Genomic DNA, 22093 nt, shown 5'->3' on the forward strand with positions numbered 1-22093 from the left:
ATCACATAACTGTTTCAATTCCTGCTATCTGTAGAAATAATGCCATTATCTAAATACCTAAGATGGGTTACTGATCTCCTGGAAAGGCTTGTATAAATATCACTAGTGGAGAAGGGAAGGAGGGAAAGGCAGGGGGGGAGGGAGGGAGGGAGGGGAAAAAAATCACTAGTGAAATAAGTAAAGCATCTTGACATACAAAAGAAAATACTATTATTTAAAACTAGTAATTACAGATAATTTGTTAAGCATTTTTTCTTTACAAAAGGAATTCCAAATTCTGTTAACCTATGTTTCTAAGAATGAAATTCAAAACTCTACGTGCTTCTTTTTCCTCAGTTATCACTTTTTGAAAGAGTCACAGTAAATAGAGCATAGATCTACATCAGCAAAATGTCTATCGCTGACAGTTTAATTTTATGAGTTCAATTTATAAATCTTTACTTAATAGAACTATGCTGAGCAAATGTTCAACACAAGTTGCTACAGAAATGGTCTGAAGAAATCTGAAATAATTTTTATAACGATAGTGATTTTTATAATTTTTTCCATCAATAATGACTATCTTCATATTTATTCATATGTGAGAAATTACCAACATAACCATGACTTGGTATTACTTAAAATTCACAATACCTATTTTTACATACCTCTATAGTAGGATGAGTATTATGTTTGTAAGCAGTATATAAGGGAAACTGAATTTGAAAAATTTTTGCCACACATAGTAACAGTTTTTCCTTCTCATCTGTATTCCATAAACTAAAAGGATCAGAGCTCTTTGAAGATTCCTCCTCAGTCAAATTACAAATTCTTGTAGAGTTTGATTTTTTTTCTATTGATTTTTGTCTTTCTGTACTTCCTTCATTACACTCTCTTTCTATATTCAGTGGTTCTTCTGCTTGATTACTCTCATCTTGCCACGTGGAATCTATGTTAATAGTAGTACAATGTTTACAAAGCTGGTCCCGGAGCACTTGAACTTGGGCAATCACTAAGTTAATAAGTGCACACACTACTTGGTTAAAAATCTCCAAATGCTTATATTCTTTGAAGCAGCATAGACATTGCCTATAAGAGAAAAAAAAATTTTCAATAAATCAATGCTTCCTAGAGAGGCAACAATTATATCTTTCTAAAAAGTAATATAAAAAAAAAATACTAAAATACCTTTTGAATAATTTAATTTTCTCCTTCCTGGTAGAGTAGCACTATAATAACTTAAAAAGATAGCATCACACCAAAAACTGGTACTGGTAAAAAGTCATATTAGGTCGACAGCTATCATGTTCAGTTTTATGTATGTATTTATCTGTCCCTCTAGACAAAGAAGTATTTAAGAACAAGAATTATGGCTATACCTTTGCTTCTCTAAGTACTAAGTACTCAATACATGTTTAATAAATATCAGGAAACTGGCTATAATAAAATACCTTATTAGTAAACCTAGCTCATTATTTTACATAAGGGATTTTGTTGTCAACTAATAAAAAAGCTACATTTAAAAATAATTTGCTTGGGACTTCCCTGGCAGTCCAGTGGTTAAGACTCCACACTTCCACTGCAGGGGGCACGGGTTCAATCCCTGATTGGGGAACTAAGATCCCGCATGCCATACCACGCGGTGCTGCTGATAATAATAATAATAATAATTTGCTTGAAGGCTACTTAGGAGGGACATTCCTATCCTATCTGACAGATCAAAAGTGTTTAAAGAACACACACACAACACACACACACACACTCACTCACTCTCTCTCTCACTTCAGCTCCAGTAAAAAAACAAAAATAAATAAAAATAATAAGAGTCAGTAATTATTACATACAAATCTAGTTCTCTTAGACATGTTCAGTTAGTAGCACAATGCCTGGCATATTGTGGATAATCAAAGGGGTCTGGTGAATCAATAAGTAAATAATACACAGTACCAGGTTACAATGTATCCAATAACAGATGACAATTAAGCAACTATCACTTAAAATTTGCACCTAGTTATATTATCAAAACAAATCAAAACTCTTATTGTACCAAATAGATCACCAACTTCCTGTATGACCATGTAAGAATAACTTCATTTCTCCAGGTGTGGCAGATTTGAAGTATGGCCACAAATTCTTTAATACTGCTCTTCCCTTTAAAAGGTGAAGCCCAATTTTCCTCCCCTTGAATGTGGACCGGACTTAATGACCGGCTTCCAATGAATAGAATGTGGCAGAAATGACAGTGTATGACATCTGAGACTAGGTTATAAAAGACATTACCACTTCTGCCTTGCTCTCTTTTGGATCACTCACTCTGGGGGAAGCCAGCTATCATGAAAAACACTCAAGGAGGCCATGGCAAGGGCCACATGAGAAAAAACTGAGTCCTCCCACTAACAACCAGCACCAACTTGCCAAACATGGAAGTGAGTCAACTTGGAAATAGATCTTCCAGTCCCACGTAAGGTCATCCAAAGATGACCATAACCTGGCCAAATCTTGACTACAACCTTATAAGAAATCCAAGCCAGAACCAACCAACTAAACCACTCCCAAACTCCTACCCATAAAATGATTGATGATAAATGTTTATAATTGAGATAATAAACATATCTCTGAGGATAACAAATGTTTACTGTTGTTTTAAACATTACTTTTGGAGTACCTTGTTACACAGAAATGCATAAATGATACATCAGGACTATTTTCTCCATGGCAAAATGAAAGGGATTTTATCTCTAAGGCCTCCTCCAGTTTTAAATTCTATAATATCACAATTTCTACAAGAAGAAAAATAAACACATTACTCAACATTTTTCTGATGAGTAGCTTCTTCCTTTAAGTTTAGGAAAAACCAAGTTCAAAGTGAAGGATCATACATTTGACTATCTATAGTGAAAATGAAATCTCAGTTTCCCCTCAAAAAACAACTCTGAGGTCAGATTTTGGATTAGGAAAGCCAAAGAGCTAGTCAAATTTACTATAAAAGTGCACTGTCAGGGATGGATTTAGAGATTATCATACTAAGTGAAGTAAGTAAGAAAAAGACAAATATCATATGATAATCACTTATATGTGGAATCTAAAAAAATGATACAAATGGGGCTTCCCTGGTGGCGCAGTGGTTGAGAGTCTGCCTGCCAATGCAGGGGACACAGGTTCGAGCCCTGGTCTGGGAGGATCCCACATGCCGCGGAGCAACTAGGCCCGTGAGCCACAATTGCTGAGCCTGCGCGTCTGGAGCCTGTGCTCCGCAACAAGAGAGGCCGCGATAGTGAGAGGCCCGCGCACCGCAATGAAGAGTGGCCCCCGCTCGCCGCAACTAGAGAAAGCCCTCACACAGAAACGAAGACCCAACACAGCCATAAATAAATAAATAAATAAATAAATAAATAAATAAATAAATAAATTTTTAAAATGATACAAATGAACTTATTTACAAAAGACTCACAGACTTCGAAAACAAATTTATGGTTACCAAAGGGGAAAGGTGGGGGGAGGGATAAATTAGGAGTTTGGGATTAACATATATATACAACTATATATAAAATAGATAGGGACTTCCCTAGTTGTCCAGTGGTTAAGAATCCATCTTCCAATGTACGGGACACAGGTTTGATCCCTGGTCAGGGAACTGAGATCCCACACACCTCAGGGCAACTAAGCCCACGCACCGCAGCTACTGAGCCTGCGAGCCACAGCTAGAGAAGCCCACGCACCGCAACGAAAGATCCCGCATGCTGCAACGAAGACCCAACACAGCCAAATAAATAAATAAATAAAATCTTAAAAAAAAAAAAATCAACGAGGACCTACTGTATAGCACAGGGAACTCTACTCAATATTCTGTAACAACCTATATGGGAAAAGAATCTGAAAAAAGAAAGGATATGTGTATAAATTAATCACTTTGCTATACACCTGAAACTAACACAATATTGTAAATCAACTATCCTCCAATATAAAAAAAAATTAAGTTAAAACATAATAACAAAATAAGATAAAATAAAATAAAATTTTAAAATAAAATAAAAATTTTTAAATAAAATAATAATTCACTGTCAGGAAATGGGTATTAAACTGCTTGATAACTGACTAGGAAACTAATCTTAAAAGACAAAAATGAGTGAATTCCCTGGTGGTCCAGTAGTTAGGACTCCATGCTCTCACTGCTGAGGGCCTGGGTTCGATCCCTAGTTGGGGAACGAAAATCCCACAAGCCATGCAGTACTGCCAAAGGCAAAAATGATATATGAACAAAGTAACAGGTAAACTGGATCTAGGTCCTTACAGACCCAAACATACAACTTCAAGGAGAGTTGAGAATCTAAGTGAAGACACACATACACACACACACACACACATCGTTAAAATAATTATATATTATGTAAATTACACATTTTATTGTATATTCAATTCTGAGAAGTCTAGGTATTTGAATTCTCAATATAGCATTTCTCTCTATATCCACACCCACAATGCAAGAAGGGGAAATTTTTTTTTTTTTTAAATAAAAACAACACTTTCAGTTAAGCCCAATCTGATTTTACAAACAAATTTATTTCTTCTCTGTTCTAAATCACACTACAAATAGACTAAAGGAAAAAAAGTCATAGAAGAGATAATAGAAGAAAAGATGACAGCAAGAAATTGTGGATGATAGAAAAGGGAGGAATAGTAAGTGACAGTGTGGAATAAACAAACTTGGAAGGGGTCACAGAAGAACATATCAGCAAAAAGATTCACCCCACAGAACACTGGAAAAGCACAGGACTAAAGAGCTTCAGATACCTCTGAAGGCAGAAATGAAGCATAATCGAAAACAGGACTAAATGAAAGGTACTGTTAAAACCTGCAGGCTCCCATTCCAGATGGCAAGGATACTATTCCTACCTGACCCAGGGAAACAATAAGTTCTTCCTGTACATAAAATGAACAAGATAAATTCAGGAACATCAGATACTGAAGAAGACAGAGATACAAGAAACTGAAAGTGAGAGAATTAAGTAAAATTATGACTGAATGGTGAACCTCCCCAAGTACCCTTACCTGCCCAACCACCAGATTAATGTACCTCAAAGGGAAAGACTTGGAAAATACGAACAATCTAAGAGAAAAGGCCATTTATCCTATAATAAAGTCTGCTCACCATTTTACCATCATACAGTATAGGCCAACATCTGAGATGCTCCATTCACACAGAACATGCAATCCATTTTTCAGTGGCCCTCTCTTAACCATGAAAGGATAGCCAAGGATAATAAGACTTTCAAGAAAAGCTGCATCACTAAAGGCAGATCAAAGCAAACAGTAAAAAGAAATTTAGAGGAAGAAGATAAAATGCAGGAAGAAAAAAGGTTTTAATTAATTTATATCCTCAGAGACATGAAAGATACTGGATTACTGAAACAAGAACAGAATACTATTAAAAAATGCATTCTAATTACAAAACAGAGCCCTTTAATGTGTACAAATATGCATTATATATAGTTTTTGCATATATATCATTCACAATTTTAAAACCAATTAAAATTACAGCAATTTGTAAAATTCAATAGAAGGTCCAGAGGTAAAACTGGAGAAATATCCCAGAAAGTAGACTAGACAAAGAAAGATAATGGGAAGAAAAAGAAAAACAAACCATCAATCAAAGAGGTACAATATCTGACTAATAATATTTCCAAGAAGACAGCAGAAAATACAGAGGTGAGGAAAGTATAAAACAAAAAAAAAATTTTCAGAACTGAAAACCCACTAAAACACATACCATCATGAAATTTCTGAAGCCAAGGAGGGATAAAGATCCTAAAAGCTTTCAGGGAGAGTGAAAAGAGTGACAAGAAAAAGCTCAGGAATAAAAACAGCTCATACTTTCTCCTAAGTAATATTGGAAGATAAAATACAATGGGGGCTTCCCTGGTGGCGCAGTGGTTGAGAATCTGCCTGCTAATGCAGGGGACACGGGTTCGAGCCCTGGTCTGGGAAGATCCCACATGCCGCGGAGCAACTAGGCCCGTGAGCCACAACTACTGAGCCTGCGCGTCTGGAGCCTGTGCTCCGCAACAAGAGAGGCCGCGATAGTGAGAGGCCCGCGCACCGCAATGAAGAGTGGCCCCCGCTTGCCACAACTAGAGGAAGCCCTCGCACAGAAACGAAGACCCAACACAGCCAAATAAATAAATAAATAAATAACAATTAAAGGTGCTAATAATTAAAAAAAAAAAATACAATGGAATAACACTTTCAAAATTCTGAGAGAAAATAATTTTCTATCTACAATTCTGTATCCAACAAAAGTTATCAATAAAAGTAACGGTAGAAGAGACATTCTTTTAGGCCGGAAAGGTCTAAAAACCATGTCTCCCATGTACCTTTTCTCAGAAAGGATGTCATCCTAACAAAACAAAGAAGTAAACCAATAAAGATGGCATAGAATCCAGTAAACTGGAGATCCAATATAATAGAAAAGCAAAAGAATTTCAAGGATGATCTGAAGAGAATATAGCTGTTTCAGTAACACTACTGAGAAATCAATACAGATTGGAGTAGGAAGATAAAAGCCAAAGGAGATGGAGGCAAGGTAAGAAAATAACAGATCACCTAATGATGTATAAAAATGTAAAAACTAGTACTAAGAAGGGCTGGAGAGTTTGGGAAAAATTAGTGATCCACACCTAGAAAATTAATCAAATGAAGAACAAGACATTAAACTCTATGAAACAAAGAATGAAAACAAAAGAAAAACAATTTATATCTTGTAAAATATAAAATGAACCACAGAATCTTTTTTGACTAATAACTGAGCAATTATTTTTGTTCTTAGAACTACCTCAAGAACTGATGTAACTATACTGAGAGGACGGGGAAGGGTAAATGGGTGAAATCTTTATATATCACAAAAGGAAGTTCACAGATTATACCTAAAATTGACAGATAAAGCAACAGCAATATAATATTATTATTTCAAAACATAAAAGTTAATATCAAAACCAACATCTCAAGAAAGTTGAAAACAGAAATGGGGCTGAGGAGATAGGGGACAATGGACTTTTTATATTATAGGCCTTTTCCTACCATTTTATTTTTTAAACTCTGTACATACTGTATTTGTACACCAATATCATACATTACCCTTCACTATCTGAGCTTATCCTATTTTCTTCTCAGTCCTTCCCGTTATTACCCACCTGATAAGACTTTATTACCTAAGTAGAGTTACATGCTGCCTATATGAGTGGAATACGCTTACATTTAAGAACACACAATGAGGGGCTTCCCTGGTGGTTCAGTGGTTAAGAATCCGCCTGCCAGTGCAGGGGACACAGGTTCGAGCCCTGGTCCAGGAAGATTCCACATGCCACGGAGCAACTAAGCCCGTGCGTCACCACTACTGAGCCTGCGCTCTAGAGCCCGTGAGCCACAACTACTGAGCCTGTGTGCCACAACTACTGAGCCTGCGCTCTAGAGCCCATGAGCCACAACTACTGAGCCTGCGCTCTAGAGCCTGTGAGCGACAACTACTGAAGCCTATGCACCTAGAGCCCGTGCTCTGCAACAGGAAAAGCCACCGCAATGAGAAGCCTGCGCGCCACAGCAAAGAGTAGCCCCTGCTCTCCACAACTAGAGAGAAGCCTGCGCGCAGCAACGAAGACCCAATGCAGCCAAAAATAAATAAAATTAAATAAATTTATAAAAAAAAAAAAAAAAGGGCTTCCCTGGTGGCGCAGTGGTTGAGAATCCGCCTGCCAATGCAGGGGACACGGGTTCGAGCCCTGGTCTGGGAAGATCCCACATGCCGCGGAGCAACTGGGCCCGTGAGCCACAACTACTGAGCCTGCGCTCCGCAACAACAGAGGCCGCAATAGTGAGAGGCCCGCGCACCACGATGAAGAGTGGCCCTCGCTTGCCACAACCAGAGAAAGCCCTCACACAGAAACGAAGACCCAACACAGCCAAAAATAAATAAATAAATAAATTTAAAAACAAAAAAAGAACACACAATGATAAAAATTTCTAAATGACTAACAAAATATGTAGCTTCAATTAATTAAAATACTAACATTCACGAGAAAGCTACATGTCAAATTAAATTATTTTAACCTGGATTCCATAATTCCATCTAACAAATCTTCCAATGGATCTAACATTTTCCTGGCCTGGTACTGCTGAACACATGAAAGGACTGTTCATCTACAGTATCCAACCTTAATGAAAGATTTTTTATTTATGAGCTAATTTCTGAAAAACACTACTTTAAATAGTGGTCAATATCAACATCCCATTGGTCAAATTTCTTAATTCCAAAATAAAAAGTAGACCCTTAAAGAGTGGAGAACGTACGTTAACCTGTTCAAAAGCAATAGTGTCTAAAACTGTTATAAAAAATAAAGTTTAATAAAACAATAAAAATAAGCAATAGCCTCAAACTTTAAGTACAAATGACAGGTGTGAAAGGTGTAATTTTTAGCCTGAAAATACAAAGATCTGACAGAACCTCCGCCTAGCTAGCACCCAGAATTATTTCAGGGGAGAAATCCTGAAATAAAGGTAAAAAGTAGACAGGTAGAAGACAACGAGGAACCTTGAATGCCTACTAAGGCATCTGCAAGATATAAAACATAAGCCTGTTTTGTAATAGGCTTTAAACAAGTCAAACAAAAACCAGCAACAATTCCAACAAGAAGGATTTTGCCTTGTGGTATCAATGCCTTCATCATACACGACATTCCTTTCAGAGCCATGTATGCTCTTTTCCAAATTTATATTCTTTAATTTATTCTCCTAATATTCTCTCCCCATTCTCTGAATTCATTTTCCTCCCATTTCATTCCAATTTTCCATTCCAATATTAATAAAATAAAATAATGATAATCTGTTAAAGTGACATAGATAACTAACTCCCTGAATCTTACGAACAAAGAAGTGGCAGCTATATTACTGTGATGCAGCAGTTATTAATAAAAATAATGACATAATATTTGATGACATAGAGAGACTGATCATAGTTCACATGAAAAAAAATCAGATTATAAAGCATACAAGTGTTATAATCACATTTTTATAAAATTTTAAACTGTACTGTTCCCAATCTCATACCAAGGTTATACCAAAAAAAAGTTACCAGTTGTTACTCTGGGTGATGGCATTTTTTTTTTTTAAACTTTGATTTTCTGTATTTTCTAAAAGACTTTCACAATGAGTATATCATTTAAATAGAAGGAAAATTATAAAATATTAAAGCCTTTGAAATTTCTATAAATATTAAATTCTTAACATATTGTTTTTTAAGTGAACATTCTCCTTCAGCTATATTCTGGTCAACCAACATATTAGAAAAAATGATTCTTGATTATTGATAATCTTTTGAAAGTTAACACTTTTCTCCCAGAAAACCTACAAAGAACATTTTGTATGAGATGTCATGGATCCGATCCATTCGTGCACTAAGGCACATTTATGGACCTTCCATGGTCATGGGCCACCAAGTTAAGAATTTCTTTTGTAAATTAACTGTGCTTTATCAGTAGCTTTTTATCCCCTACAAGAACCACAATCTTAATCTGGGCAACAGTATTTTTTGATGCCCTAGAGAGAAACAGGATGGGGGGAGGGCAGAGAAGGGAAACAGGCAAAAAATTTTTACTCTAAAGCACTGCAATCCAACTGTATATTTTCTTGTCACTTCTCTCGTCTATCAGCATGAACAATTAAGAGTGTAACATTCTACCTTCTGGTACTTTTTACTATCAGCTAAAAACTGTTAATACTTACTAACATGTGAATAGAATTATAAACATTACACACTATTTTCCAATTTGACTTTTCATGCCTTAGTTTATGTACCCTTCAATATATATTTCATTTTCTAAAATAAGTTTCAACAATTTTAATTAAAATAGGTATTTATTAAGTTCTTTTGTCAGATACCATGTTAAATATTTTGTTTCTTCACAACCTCATGAAGATAGTAGTAGCTTTATTATTACTCATTTCACAAATGAGGAAGTAAGAGTAAGTTAACTAATTTGTCATAATCACCTAGTACACAGGTGATGAAGCAGGACTGGAAGCCACATCTATCTGGCTCCAAGGCCATACTCTTAATCACTATATACTGGAACAGCATGATATAAAGGCAGAGAGTCTCTACATCTTTTGATATTCTAATGAAACCTACAAATTACTGCCTAAAACTGTACATATCAAAATTTCACTTATGGGCTTCTCTGGTGGCTCAGTGGCTAAGAATCCGCCTGCCAATGCAGGGGACATGGGTTCAAGCCCTGGTCTGGGAAGATCCTACATGCCGCCAAGCAACTAAGCCCATGCACCACAACTACTGAGCCTGTGCTCTAGAACCCACGAGCCACAACTACTGAGCCCGCATGCCTAGAGCCCATGCTCTGCAACAAGAGAAGCCACCGCGATGAGAAGCCTGTGCACGGCAACGAAAAGTAGCCCCCACTCGCCACAACTAGAGAAAACCCGCATGTAGCAACGAAGACCCAACGGAGCCAAAAATAAATAAATAAAAAATAAAATAAAATACAACTGGGAATTCTCTGGCGGTCCAGTGGTTAGGACTGCTTTCACTGCAGAGGACACGGGTTCCTACCCTGGTCAAGGAACTAAGATCCCACAAGCCGTGTGGCACGGCCAAAAACAAAAAATAAAAATATAAAACAAAACACAACTGACAAAGTTACTCTTCAAAATACATAAAGATGCATACCTCTGTGTCCAGGAATTGATATAAGCAAATATTTTGAGAGTATGTTCCTTTCTGAGCTGCAGTCCATCACCACCTTCTATATCGGATACTGAAAGAAAATAGAAAAAGTACCTTTTAAATTATGAATAAATAATGCCAAACCAATATTAAAGGCAATAGGGACTTCCCTGGTGGTCCAATGGTTAAGACTCCACGCTTCCACTGCAGGAGGCATGGGTTCAATCCCCAGCCGGGGAACTAAGATCCCCACATGCCACACGGCACGGCCAAAACAAAAACAAAAAAAGCCAACACTTAAAAAAAAAGCTAGATTTACAAATACAAATATTTCCAATAATTTTTTTTTTTTTGCTTTCACTAAAGAAAATAAATCTTGGTTAATTATTGACCAATTTGATGCTAACTTTGTCTCAGAGAGACTCAGGAATTAGAAACACTGAGTACTTCTAAAAGAAGGAATACAAGTGGGGCTAAAAAATATTAAAGTCCTATTAAGAAGCAGTTAGACAAACCCTCATCCCCCTTCCCTGGCCCCCTCACCACCCCCCCCAACACACACACACACACACACACACACACACACACACACACACGATCTCTAAAAGACTATGTTTCCTCTCTGGAGATGTTGAACCAGAGAGAGCTGGGTTTTGCACAATCAGGTAGCTGAAAGCCAGGAGGTATCATACTGAAAACATTTAATCTCTCTGTACAGGCATTTCCTACTGTGTCACGTAGGCACTGCTGAGAAGCCTCACGTGATATAAAATCTTGCAATAAAGAAAATGAGACTAACAATAAAACATTAGAAGCAGACTACTCAAAACCTATGAAACTTTATAACCAGAACACTGACAAAACCAATAACTAGTCTGATTTAAAATTAAAAAGAATACTAGCACAGTTAAATCTCCATTGGTATCTGCACTAACCAGTGTCAATCAATCTTCTGCAACTTTAAACCATGAGGTTCATGCTTCATCTTTTGATATGAAGGTGCCTGAGGGCATTCAATTCTAATAAAGATCATTTCCAAAAAAAAATTAAAGATCAAATATAACCATTCTCACGGCTCCATCATTTTAATGACTTGGCACCTACTTCCTTCTCCACACAGCTCTACAAAGTAGAAAACACAGGGGTCCTTGAAGGCAATAAACCAATCACTGTATGCACAAGAAGGCATTTTTGAGGAATGTCAGCTTTGTTACTGTTTTCTCATATACCAGTAGGGTCTTCTCTTTAATCACAAGAAAGCTTGCATGAATCACTATAAAACATTAATGTGATGGGGGAAATCGCATACGAACCATTAAGATGTTCCATCATATTAATATCATCCCTCTATTTACCAACTGCGTATAGCTTAATTTTCGTTTTAAAAAAAACTCACCTTGTTTTAGATCAGACTATATATTCAATGTTGAGACTTACAGCACTCTTCCCCTACTCAGCTCCAGAAATGCTTGAAGTCCAAGTAGGAGGTTGGAAGATTTCTCTCTGATAATACTGACTAGACCAAGGCGGGTCTCTTCTCCTTCTCTTGGCAGAGAAGGAAAAATCACAGGGCAAGAGTATATGCCAAACAAATGGGTAACAAGGTAAACAGCACCTGAGGCGGCCCTGGAAGCCAAAGACACTAATGCCCATCAGGGAGAAGATCCCAACAACAAAACCTAGCAACCATGACAGAGTAAGATGTAGTGGGGGATAAGGTAAGGTAACTACTAAAAGCAAGCTCTTGGTTTGTGTGATTTCATCAACAAGAAGAGAACACAGTGCACAGTAACAGTTTTCCTTCCCCGGCCTGAAAACACAGGGAACAGAGTGGTTGCAAGGATCATATCCTTCTCTAACACAAAACACAAATGGCACACATTCTGGTAAACGCATACGTGAGGTGAGAAACACGTACCCCACCTGAGGCCCACCTGGCAACCTAACGGCTCACCAACATAAGCTTACTATTTCATTATATCTACCCCATAACCAGAAAGGGAAGGGAAGTACATCTTATCAGAGCCAGACAAAATAGACCTCTCCAGACAGACAACAAACATCATAATAGTGAAAGACTGAAAGCTTCTCCTCTATGATCAGGATCAAGACAAAGTAGCTGCTTTCACAACTTCTATTCAACACAGTATTGGAAGTTCTAGTCAGACCAATTAGGCAAGAAGAAGAAATTGGAAAGGAAGTACTAAAATTACCTCTGTTCATGGGTGGCATGATTTTATATGTAGGAAATGCTATAGTCCACACAAACACACACACACACAACTGTTAGAATAAATGATTTCAGTAAAGTGACAGGACACAAAGTCAACGCACAAAAATCCACCGCATTTCTATATACTAACAATGAACAATCTGAAAAGGAAATTAAGAACACAAGAATCAAAAAGAATAAAAAACTTAGGAATAAACTAAACCAGGGAGGCGAAAGACTTGAAAACTGACAACTACAAAAAGTTGCTGAAAGATATCAGGTACAAATAAATAGGAACAAATCTCATATTCATGGAACATTTAACATCGTTAAATGTCAATAATGTCCGAACTGATCTATAGAGTCAATACAATCCCTACCAAAATCCCAACGTTTTTGCAGAAATGGAAAATTCTACCCTTAAACTTGTATGGAATTTCAAGGGACCCCAAATAACCAAAACAATCTTGAAAAACAAGAACAAAGTTGGAAGACTCAAATTCATGATTTCAAAACTAAGTACACAAACAAAAACCACAATGAGATATCACTTCACACCCCTTAGGATGGCTATTGTTAAAAAAAAAAATCATAAAATAACAAGTATAGATGAGGATATGTAGAAAGTGAAACCCTTGAGCACTGCTGGTGGGAATAATAATTGGTGCAATTACTATTGAAAAGAATACAGCAGTTCCTCAAAAAATTTTAAAACGAATTACCATATGATTCAGCAATCCCACTTTTGGGTATATATATGAAAAAAGAACTGAAAGCAGAACCTCAAAGAGATATCTGTACACCTATGTTCACAGCAGCATTATTCACAATCGGCAAGAGACATAAGTAACCCAAATGTACACAGAGAGATGAATAAACAAAAAGTGGTGCATACATACAGAGAAATGTTATTCAGCCTTAAAAAGGAAGGAAATCCCATCACATGCTACAAAATGAATGAACCTTGAGAACATCACGTTAAGTAAATAAGCCACAAAAAGTAAGTCACAAAAAGACAAAATACTGTATGATTCTACTTAAATGAGATATCTTGAGTAATCAAATCCATAGAAATAAAGTAGAATGGTGGTTGTCAGGGGGAGAGAGAAATGAGGAGTTGTTTAATGGGTACAGAGTTTTAGTTTTCAAGACGAAAAAGTTCTGAAGATCTGTTGCATAACAATGTGAATATTCTTTTTGTAAAATATTTATTTTGGCTGCGCTGGGTCTTAGTTGCAGCACGCGGGATCTTCGTTGTGGCATGCATGCAGGATCTAGTTGCCCAACCAGGGATCAAACCCACGCCCCCTGCATTGGGAGCACAGAGTCCTACCCACTGGACCACCAGGGAAGTCCCAACAATGTGAATATTCTTAACACTACTGAATTGTACACTTAAAGATGGTTAAGATGAGATAAACGAGGTCCTACTGTACAGTAGAGGGAACTGTACTCAGTATCTTGTAATAATCTATACTGAAAAAGAATATGAAAAAGAATATATAACTGAATCACTCTGTGTACACCAGGAACTAACACAACACTGTAAATAAACTATACTTCAGTAATTTTAAAAGATGGTGAAGATGAGAAAATTTGTTGTTTTTTACAATTTCAAGAATGTTTAATTAATTTAAAAAAAGGGAGCTAGAGTAGCCCACACTGCAGTTTAAAAGAAGCCACTGATCTTTACAAATCAAAGATCCATTAAAGTCCACAGTATAATATTTATAAACAAATAAAGGAAGAAGGGAGGAAGGCAAGTTCAAGAAATCTTTCCACCTATTTCCTATAGAAGAGGAACTGTAATTCCAACTCTAAAGGGCCAACCACCTGGACTGGGAAAAGAGCAAGGTGGAGGAATTGTCACATAGATCTAAAGAATACCAAATACAGCCCAAGAGAAGATATCAAAGTGCAATTGGAAACATTAAGGCTGGGTAATACCTGGGTGCCAGAGATGCCATCCCCCAAAAGCAAGAAAAGGAAATTCAATAACTGAAAGAAATGTACCCAACTGACACAATGTGTGAGGTAGAAGGGTGGAAATAGGGTGAAAAGTAAATGGTTCTTGTCACTTAAATTTAAAAAGAAGAAAATGCTCAGAAAAACTTCAAGATCACAAATGAACAGTATGATAGTATGATGGCAAGCATAACCCCAAAAGGAAACATGAGAGGACAGGAGGCATAACCCAGGAGACTACTGAGAAACCATTAGTAGTCATGACCCGGATCTTACCCCAAGTAAAGGGTAAATATTCTCATATACAATCTCACAACTCATCAGATGAAAAAACTCATGACCGCTCACCAAACCAAAGGTGCTGAACACAACCTCACATAACTTCTTATCAGCAAAGTCCCAAAAGAACAGGAATTACAAGAACCTGGGCCCTATCCAGAACCCTGGCCAGCACCAAGGTTAGCCACTGAGACCCACCTAGGTGGGTAAAATGGCTAAAATAAGTACAAACAGCTCCAGGAGACCAGTACTAGCCAGCACTCCTAGCCTGAGTTGTTCCTTGGGTATACAGAAATTACGAGACTAATGCTTGATTTTAAAACTTATTAATACACATTCACCAATCTTCTGACATAGGGCCTTTTCTTAGGGTTTCAGTCCACTGACTGGAGTTCTGCACCGTATATTTCAAAAGAAACAAAAGCAGTGCATTGGCTATCATTTCCATTCCAGCATTCTATTACAGTAATTTAAACACTTACTCAAGTTGCAGAGCAATCGAAATACAGAACACTTTCTAGACTTTTTAAAAACTTCCCAATCTGTTTGAACAATACCTAGTTCAAGAGAATTTTTTTTTAAACAACTCAGCATCAATTCTTTGCAACTCTTTTTTTTTTTTAACCTAATAAGCAGGACATGGAAACACAGTCTTGGAAAGGACTAAGGAAAGTTCCCTAAAAGAAATAACAACTAACTGAAAGACAGAAGTTAGTAAAAAGGGAAGCAAGAAGGACAGCAGGAAAGGAATAGGAAGGAGGGGGTAATGACAAAGAAGCCCACAGGGGATGGAATCCTAGTCAGAAGGATCATCATGTGCAAAAGAAGAAGAATTAAGAGAGAGAAACATAGTGTACTAAATAACTGCTAAATAAGAGAATGGGAAAATAAAATAAAGCCGTTGAAGCAGCTAATAGATCTAAGGCTTGATTCACTAAATAATGTGACAAGATGCTGTCAGAAAATTCTTTCAACATTGATAAATCATGAATACTTTAAGACCTGTTGTCTTGAAAGTAAAATGTTAAATGATCTACTACTTGACCTAGAGTTACAAACACATTTAAAAGACTATTCAAAGGGCCAATTAAGTGCATATAAGCCAATTAAAAAAAGGTACTACATGGTTATGAATTTGGATGAACTACTGCCAGACAAATTTCACCTTTTAATACCGTAAGTATATTATTCTTTTGCATATATTAGAAATTTGTCATAGAAAGTTTTAGTAAAAGCTTCAAAGAAAAAAAAGAGTACATAGAGTAACAATAATACAGATTCTGAGAGGCAGACTTCTGACTGAAAGAATAGAATAAAATCTTCAAAACGTTAAAATGGCCAATCTAGAATTTTACACCCAAGTAAACCTCAACCTAGAATTTGATACCCAGGGTAGACCTCAAGAGGAAGAGTGAAATAAAACTTTGGACAAATGGATATGCTTATCATTGATAAGCCATGAATAGAAAATAAAATTTTAAAAAGATTAAGAGGTTCCTCAAAAGAAAAAAAAAGAAAAAGGCAAAGAATCTAAGAGCAAGAAGCAAGAAAAATATGGTAAAGAAGGAAATAAATACATGGGTAAACCTAAATAAGCAAACTGACAAAAAATTAACAAAATAAAATACTTATTACAGCTATTTCTCAACTTACAATGGAGTTACACCCCGATAAACTCATTGTAAGTTGAAAATACCATAAATTGTGAAAATGCATTTATTACACCTAACCTACCAAACATCACAGCTTAGCCTAGCCTACCTTAAATACACTCAGAACACTTCTGTCAGCCTACAGCTAGATAAAATCATCTAACACGAAGCCTGTTTTATAGTAAAGTGTTGAATATCTCATGCAATTTATTAAAAACTGTACTTAAAGGGAAAAACAGAATGGACCTATGGGTACAGAATGGCTAAGTGTATCAGCTATTTACCCTCATGACTGCAAAGTTGACTGAGAGCTACAGCTTACTACTGCTGTCCATCCTTAAGCCAAGAGTATCATACCCATATCGCTAGCCCAGGAAAAGACCAAAATTCAAAATTCAAAGTACAGTTTCCAGTGCATGTATATCACTTTCTCACCAGCAGAAAGTTGAAAAGTTGTAAGCCAAACCGTCATAAGTCAGGTGCTGTCTGTAGTCTGGGAGTCTTTAAAGCCAACTGAAACACTAGATAACAACACAGAAGATGGCAGAAACAAAGACTGGCATTCTTAAAGTGTTCTAAATTGATACGTTTGCGCATATAAAAAGTTCAATTACAGATAAAAACAACAAAAAAGCAAACTTCAAAGAAACTACAAGCCAGGAAAAGTCTTTACGAAAGAGTAATCTCTGAGTTCAAAAAACAGATTGGAAAAGAAAAACTGAAGAAAAAAGGGATTAAAAAAAGAAAAAATGATACACATGGGGTTCAAACATACCACTGAAACACTGTATTTTTCTTACCACGTTTGCAAAAAGTTTAAATAATACCTAGTGTTGATAAACTCAAGAGAAAACAAGTGCTTTCATACATCAGTAAAAACAATTTGACAATATTTATCAAAATCAAAAATGCACTGGGCTTCCCTGGTGGCGCAGTGATTAAGAATCCGCCTGCTAATGCAGGGTACATGGGTTCCAGCCCTGGTCCGGGAAGATCCCACATGCCGTGGAGCAACTAAGCCCGTGTGCCACAACTACTGAGCCTGCGTTCTAGAGCCCACGAGCCACAATTACTGAGCCTGTGTGCCACAACCACTGAAGCCCATGCACCTAGAGCCCGTGCCCCACAACAAGAAAAGCCACCGCAATGAGAAGCCTGCGCACAGCAATGAAGAGTAGCCCCCGCTCGCCACAACTAGAGAAAGCCTGTGTGCAGCAACGAAGACCCAACATAGCCAAAAACAAACAAACAAATAAATAAATAAAAGAATGCACTGATACTCTGAGTATTATTTTAAGCATCATTTTCTACATATTTTTTCTCATCCAAAATAACACTCATTGATATTCAACTTAGCATTGTTCTTAATACCAGAAGACTGGAAATAACCTAAATGCCTATCAATAGAAGACAAATTAAATTCATCCTGACAATGGAAAACTATGCATCAGAAAAAAAAAGTGCAGGGAAATGCTTTTTATAAACTGATATGAAATAATTCCCCAAAAGTTAGGTGAATAAAGGCAAAAACATTATTTTTAATTACATAATTTTATAATGATCCTCAAAAAAAGAACCAATTACCAATCAAATGTTAAAATTTTAAAGAACTCACTGTTTGAAAACTGGTAAATAAAAGGGGAAAATGAGACATTTATCCTGCCTTCCTGTACTAATGGTAATTCAAAGTAACTAAATGGGTAATAAAAGGAAGTTTCTCCTTATAGCAATAGACCAGCTGATGAAAAATGATAGAATTAGAATATCACCATTTTGCAACTACAAATGAAATGAAAGATCTAGGCAATGGTTGCTGGCATTACAAAAAAAGCAACAATGTGACATTTTTTGCCCTCTGATGGAAGAATACAACACATTCTATAAAAGTCTTGCCAAGAAATCTAATCGAAATCTGATCAAGCCTCTAAATCTAATAAATTACAGAAATAGAGGATACAGAAAAACATGTTCAATAATTCCACAAGGATACAATAAGCAACATCCAAAACAAAAAACCTTTATGGGCTAAATGATCCATGGAATCAGTAGTTTCTTCAACAGATTAATAGCAAAAACAAAAAAGGATAAGAATTATGTATTAAAAAAAAAAAAAACACATGTCAGTGACTATAAACAGCAGGGCAGCCAGAATCTATAGAATTAGTCCAGGCAGATAACCAACCAAGCAAAACAAAACAAACAAAAACAAAAAGCAAAATAAACAAAACAAATTATTCAAGCAGCCTCAAACTAGAAACAAACCACCTGTCCAAAGAGTGGACTGATAAAAAAAAAAATTACAGCTTTCTATTCAACTATAAAGAGCAAGACTTCTAATACACTAATAAGCAACACAGATAACTTATAGTGATATACTAAATGAAACAAATGTCACATACGCATAGTACATAAAGTTTATTTCCATTTTAATAAAGTTATACAAAAGAACAAATCTAAGCTTTAGTCATAAAAAGTACATCAGCAGAGGGTGATGTCATCAAAATAGCAAGTGTAAGTTTTCTACCCTCTTCCTCCCAAAGAACACTGATGTGGACAATCACCACGGACAACAGTGCCTTTGTGGAAGTCTGGGAGTACGGCAGAGAATTTCCAACGCAAAAATAAAATAAAATAAAATCCAAGACTGGACACACTGAAGAGAGTAAGAGGAACAGTTTCACTTTACCTGTGACACCCTTCTCCCAAGGCAGCACAGCACAGTGCCAAGAAAGATCTTGTCTGAGGATGCCCCCAACCCCACGTAAGAACCCCCAACTCTCCATGTACCTCACTCACACACACTCCCACCCTGTGGCTGGCTCCTTGTCTGCACCCCTAAGGGCAGCAAAAGCAAGCCTTCACAGACAACTAACAGCATGTGCAAAAAGCTGTCCAGACCCTGCAGAAGTGGGAGAAAGTACACAATCTTGAGAATTCAGCACTGCTGTAGGAAAAGCACATGAGAGACTGCCAGCACTCAACCTGGCTTTGTATGATCAGGAGACAGCAACAATCTTAGAATTACCCTCCAAAAGAAAACAAGAAATGAGGAGCAGACATATCTGTTAAAAAAGGTCTGAGATGGACTTCCCTGGTGGCACAGTGGTTAAGAATCTGCCTGTCAATGCAGGGGACACGGGTGCAGGCCCTGGTCTGGGAAGATCCCACATGCTGCGGAGCAACTAAGCCTGTGCGCCACAACTACTGAGCCTGCACTCTAGAGCCCATAAGCCACAACTAATGAGCCCGCGTGCCATAACTACTGAAGCATGCACGCCTAGAGCCCGTGCTCCGCAACAAGAGAAGCCACCACAATGAGAAGCCCACACAACACAATGAATAGTCCCTGCTCGCTGTAATTAGAGAAAGCCCAAGCGCAGCAACGAAGACTCAACGCAATCAATCAATCAATCAATCAATAAAGCTCTGAGAAAGACTCAGAATTCATTCATTCATTCATTTATTTATGGCTGCGTTGGGTCTTCGTTGCTGTGCGCGGGCTTTCTTTAGTTGCATCGACTGGGGGCTACTCTTCGTTGCAGTGCACGGGCTTCTCATTGCAGCAACTTCTCTTGTTGTGGGACACGGGCTCTAGGCACGCAGGCTTCAGTAGTTGCGGCACGTGGGCTCTAGAGCGCAGGCTCAATAGTTGTGGCGCACGGGCTTAGTTGCTCCATGGCATGTGGGATCTTCCCGGACCAGGGCTCGAACCTGTGTGTCCCCTGCACTGGCAGATGGATTCTTAACCACTGCGTCACCAGGGAAGCCCTAGGTTCAGAATTCTTAACAGGGCTGTCAGAAGATATGTCTCTCCCAAAGCCAGTCAGTAAAAACTGGAGATGACTGCTTCTCCACGTGCAAAAACAGCAATTCAAGACATCATGGAACATGAAAAATCAAGGTGCCATTAAACCACTAAGGGAACACAATAATTTTCAAGTAACCAATTCCAAGAAAATGGACATCTGCAATTTGTCCAATAAATAATTCAAAGAAGTTGTTTTAAGGAAGACCAGCGAGCTACAAGAAAACACAAAAAAACAATTCAATGAAATCAGAAAAATACACAAAATGAGAAATTAAAAAAAGGGAAATTATAAAACAGAACGAAGCAGAAATTCCAGAACTAAAAAATACAATGAATGAGGGAACTTCCCTGGTGGCACAGTGGATAAGAATCCGCCTGCCAATGCAGGGGACACAGGTTCAATCCCTGGTCTAGGAAGATCCCACATGCCGCAGAGCAACTAAGCCCGTGCACCACAACTACTAAGCCTGCGCTCTAGAGCCCATGAGCCACAACTACAGAGCCCGTGTGCCACAACTACTGAAGCCCACGTGCCTAGAGCCTGTGCTCCGCAACGAGAAGCCACCACAATGAGAAGCCTGCACACCGCAATGAACAGTAGGTCCCACTCGCCGCAACTAGAGAAAGCCTGTGCACAGCAACAAAGACCCAATGCAGACAAAGATAAATAAATTATTTACCCATTTATGATAAAAGCCCTGCAGAAAGTAGGCATAGAGGGAACTTCCCTCAACATAATAAAGGCCATAAAAAAAATAAATAAATAAATAAATAAAGGCCATATATGACAAACCCACAGCCAACATTGTCCTCAATGGTGAAAAACTGAAACCATTTCCACTAAGATCAGGAACAAGACAAGGCTGCCCACTCTCACCACTATTATTCAACATAGTTTTGGAAGTGTTAGCCACAGCAATCAGAAAAGAAAAAGAAATAAAAGGAATCCAAATCGGAAAAGAAGAAGTAAAGCTGTCACTGTTTGCAGATGACATGATACTATACATAGAGAATCCTAAAGATGCTACCAGAAAACTACTAGAGCTAATCAATGAATTTGGTAAAGTAGCAGGATACAAAATTAATGCACAGAAATCTCTTGCATTCCTATATACTAATGATGAAAAATCTGAAAGTGAAATTAAGAAAACACTCCCGTTTACCATTGCAACAAAAAGAATAAAATATCTAGGAATAAACCGACCTAAGGAGACAAAAGACCTGTATGCAGAAAATTATAGGACACTGATGAAAGAAATTAAAGATGACACAAATAGATGGAGAGATATACCATGTTCTTGGATTGGAAGAATCAACATTGTGAAAATGACTCTGCTACCCAAAGCAATCTACAGATTCAATGCAATCCCTATCAAACTACCACTGGCATTTTTCACAGAACTAAAACAAAAAATTTCACAATTTGTATGGAAACACAAAAGACCCCGAATAGCCAAAGCAATCTTGAG

General features: G+C 37.4%; 1 protein-coding gene across 3 annotated transcripts in view; it reads right to left on the minus strand.

Annotated features, from left to right (window-relative positions):
- Positions 1-22093, minus strand: part of USP34 (ubiquitin specific peptidase 34) — a 240766-nt gene that overhangs the window by 183522 nt on the left and 35151 nt on the right. For all 3 annotated transcript variants that reach the window (XM_061168549.1, XM_061168548.1, XM_061168547.1), the window contains exons 2-3: positions 10712-10799; positions 648-1068 (exon numbers count right to left, since the gene is read on the minus strand). In XM_061168549.1, coding sequence (XP_061024532.1) covers positions 648-1068; positions 10712-10799 — 509 coding nt within the window. The remainder of the gene's footprint in view (positions 1-647; positions 1069-10711; positions 10800-22093) is intronic.

Source organism: Eubalaena glacialis, chromosome 14 (genome assembly GCF_028564815.1).
Source record: "Eubalaena glacialis isolate mEubGla1 chromosome 14, mEubGla1.1.hap2.+ XY, whole genome shotgun sequence".
Classification (NCBI taxonomy): domain Eukaryota; kingdom Metazoa; phylum Chordata; class Mammalia; order Artiodactyla; family Balaenidae; genus Eubalaena; species Eubalaena glacialis.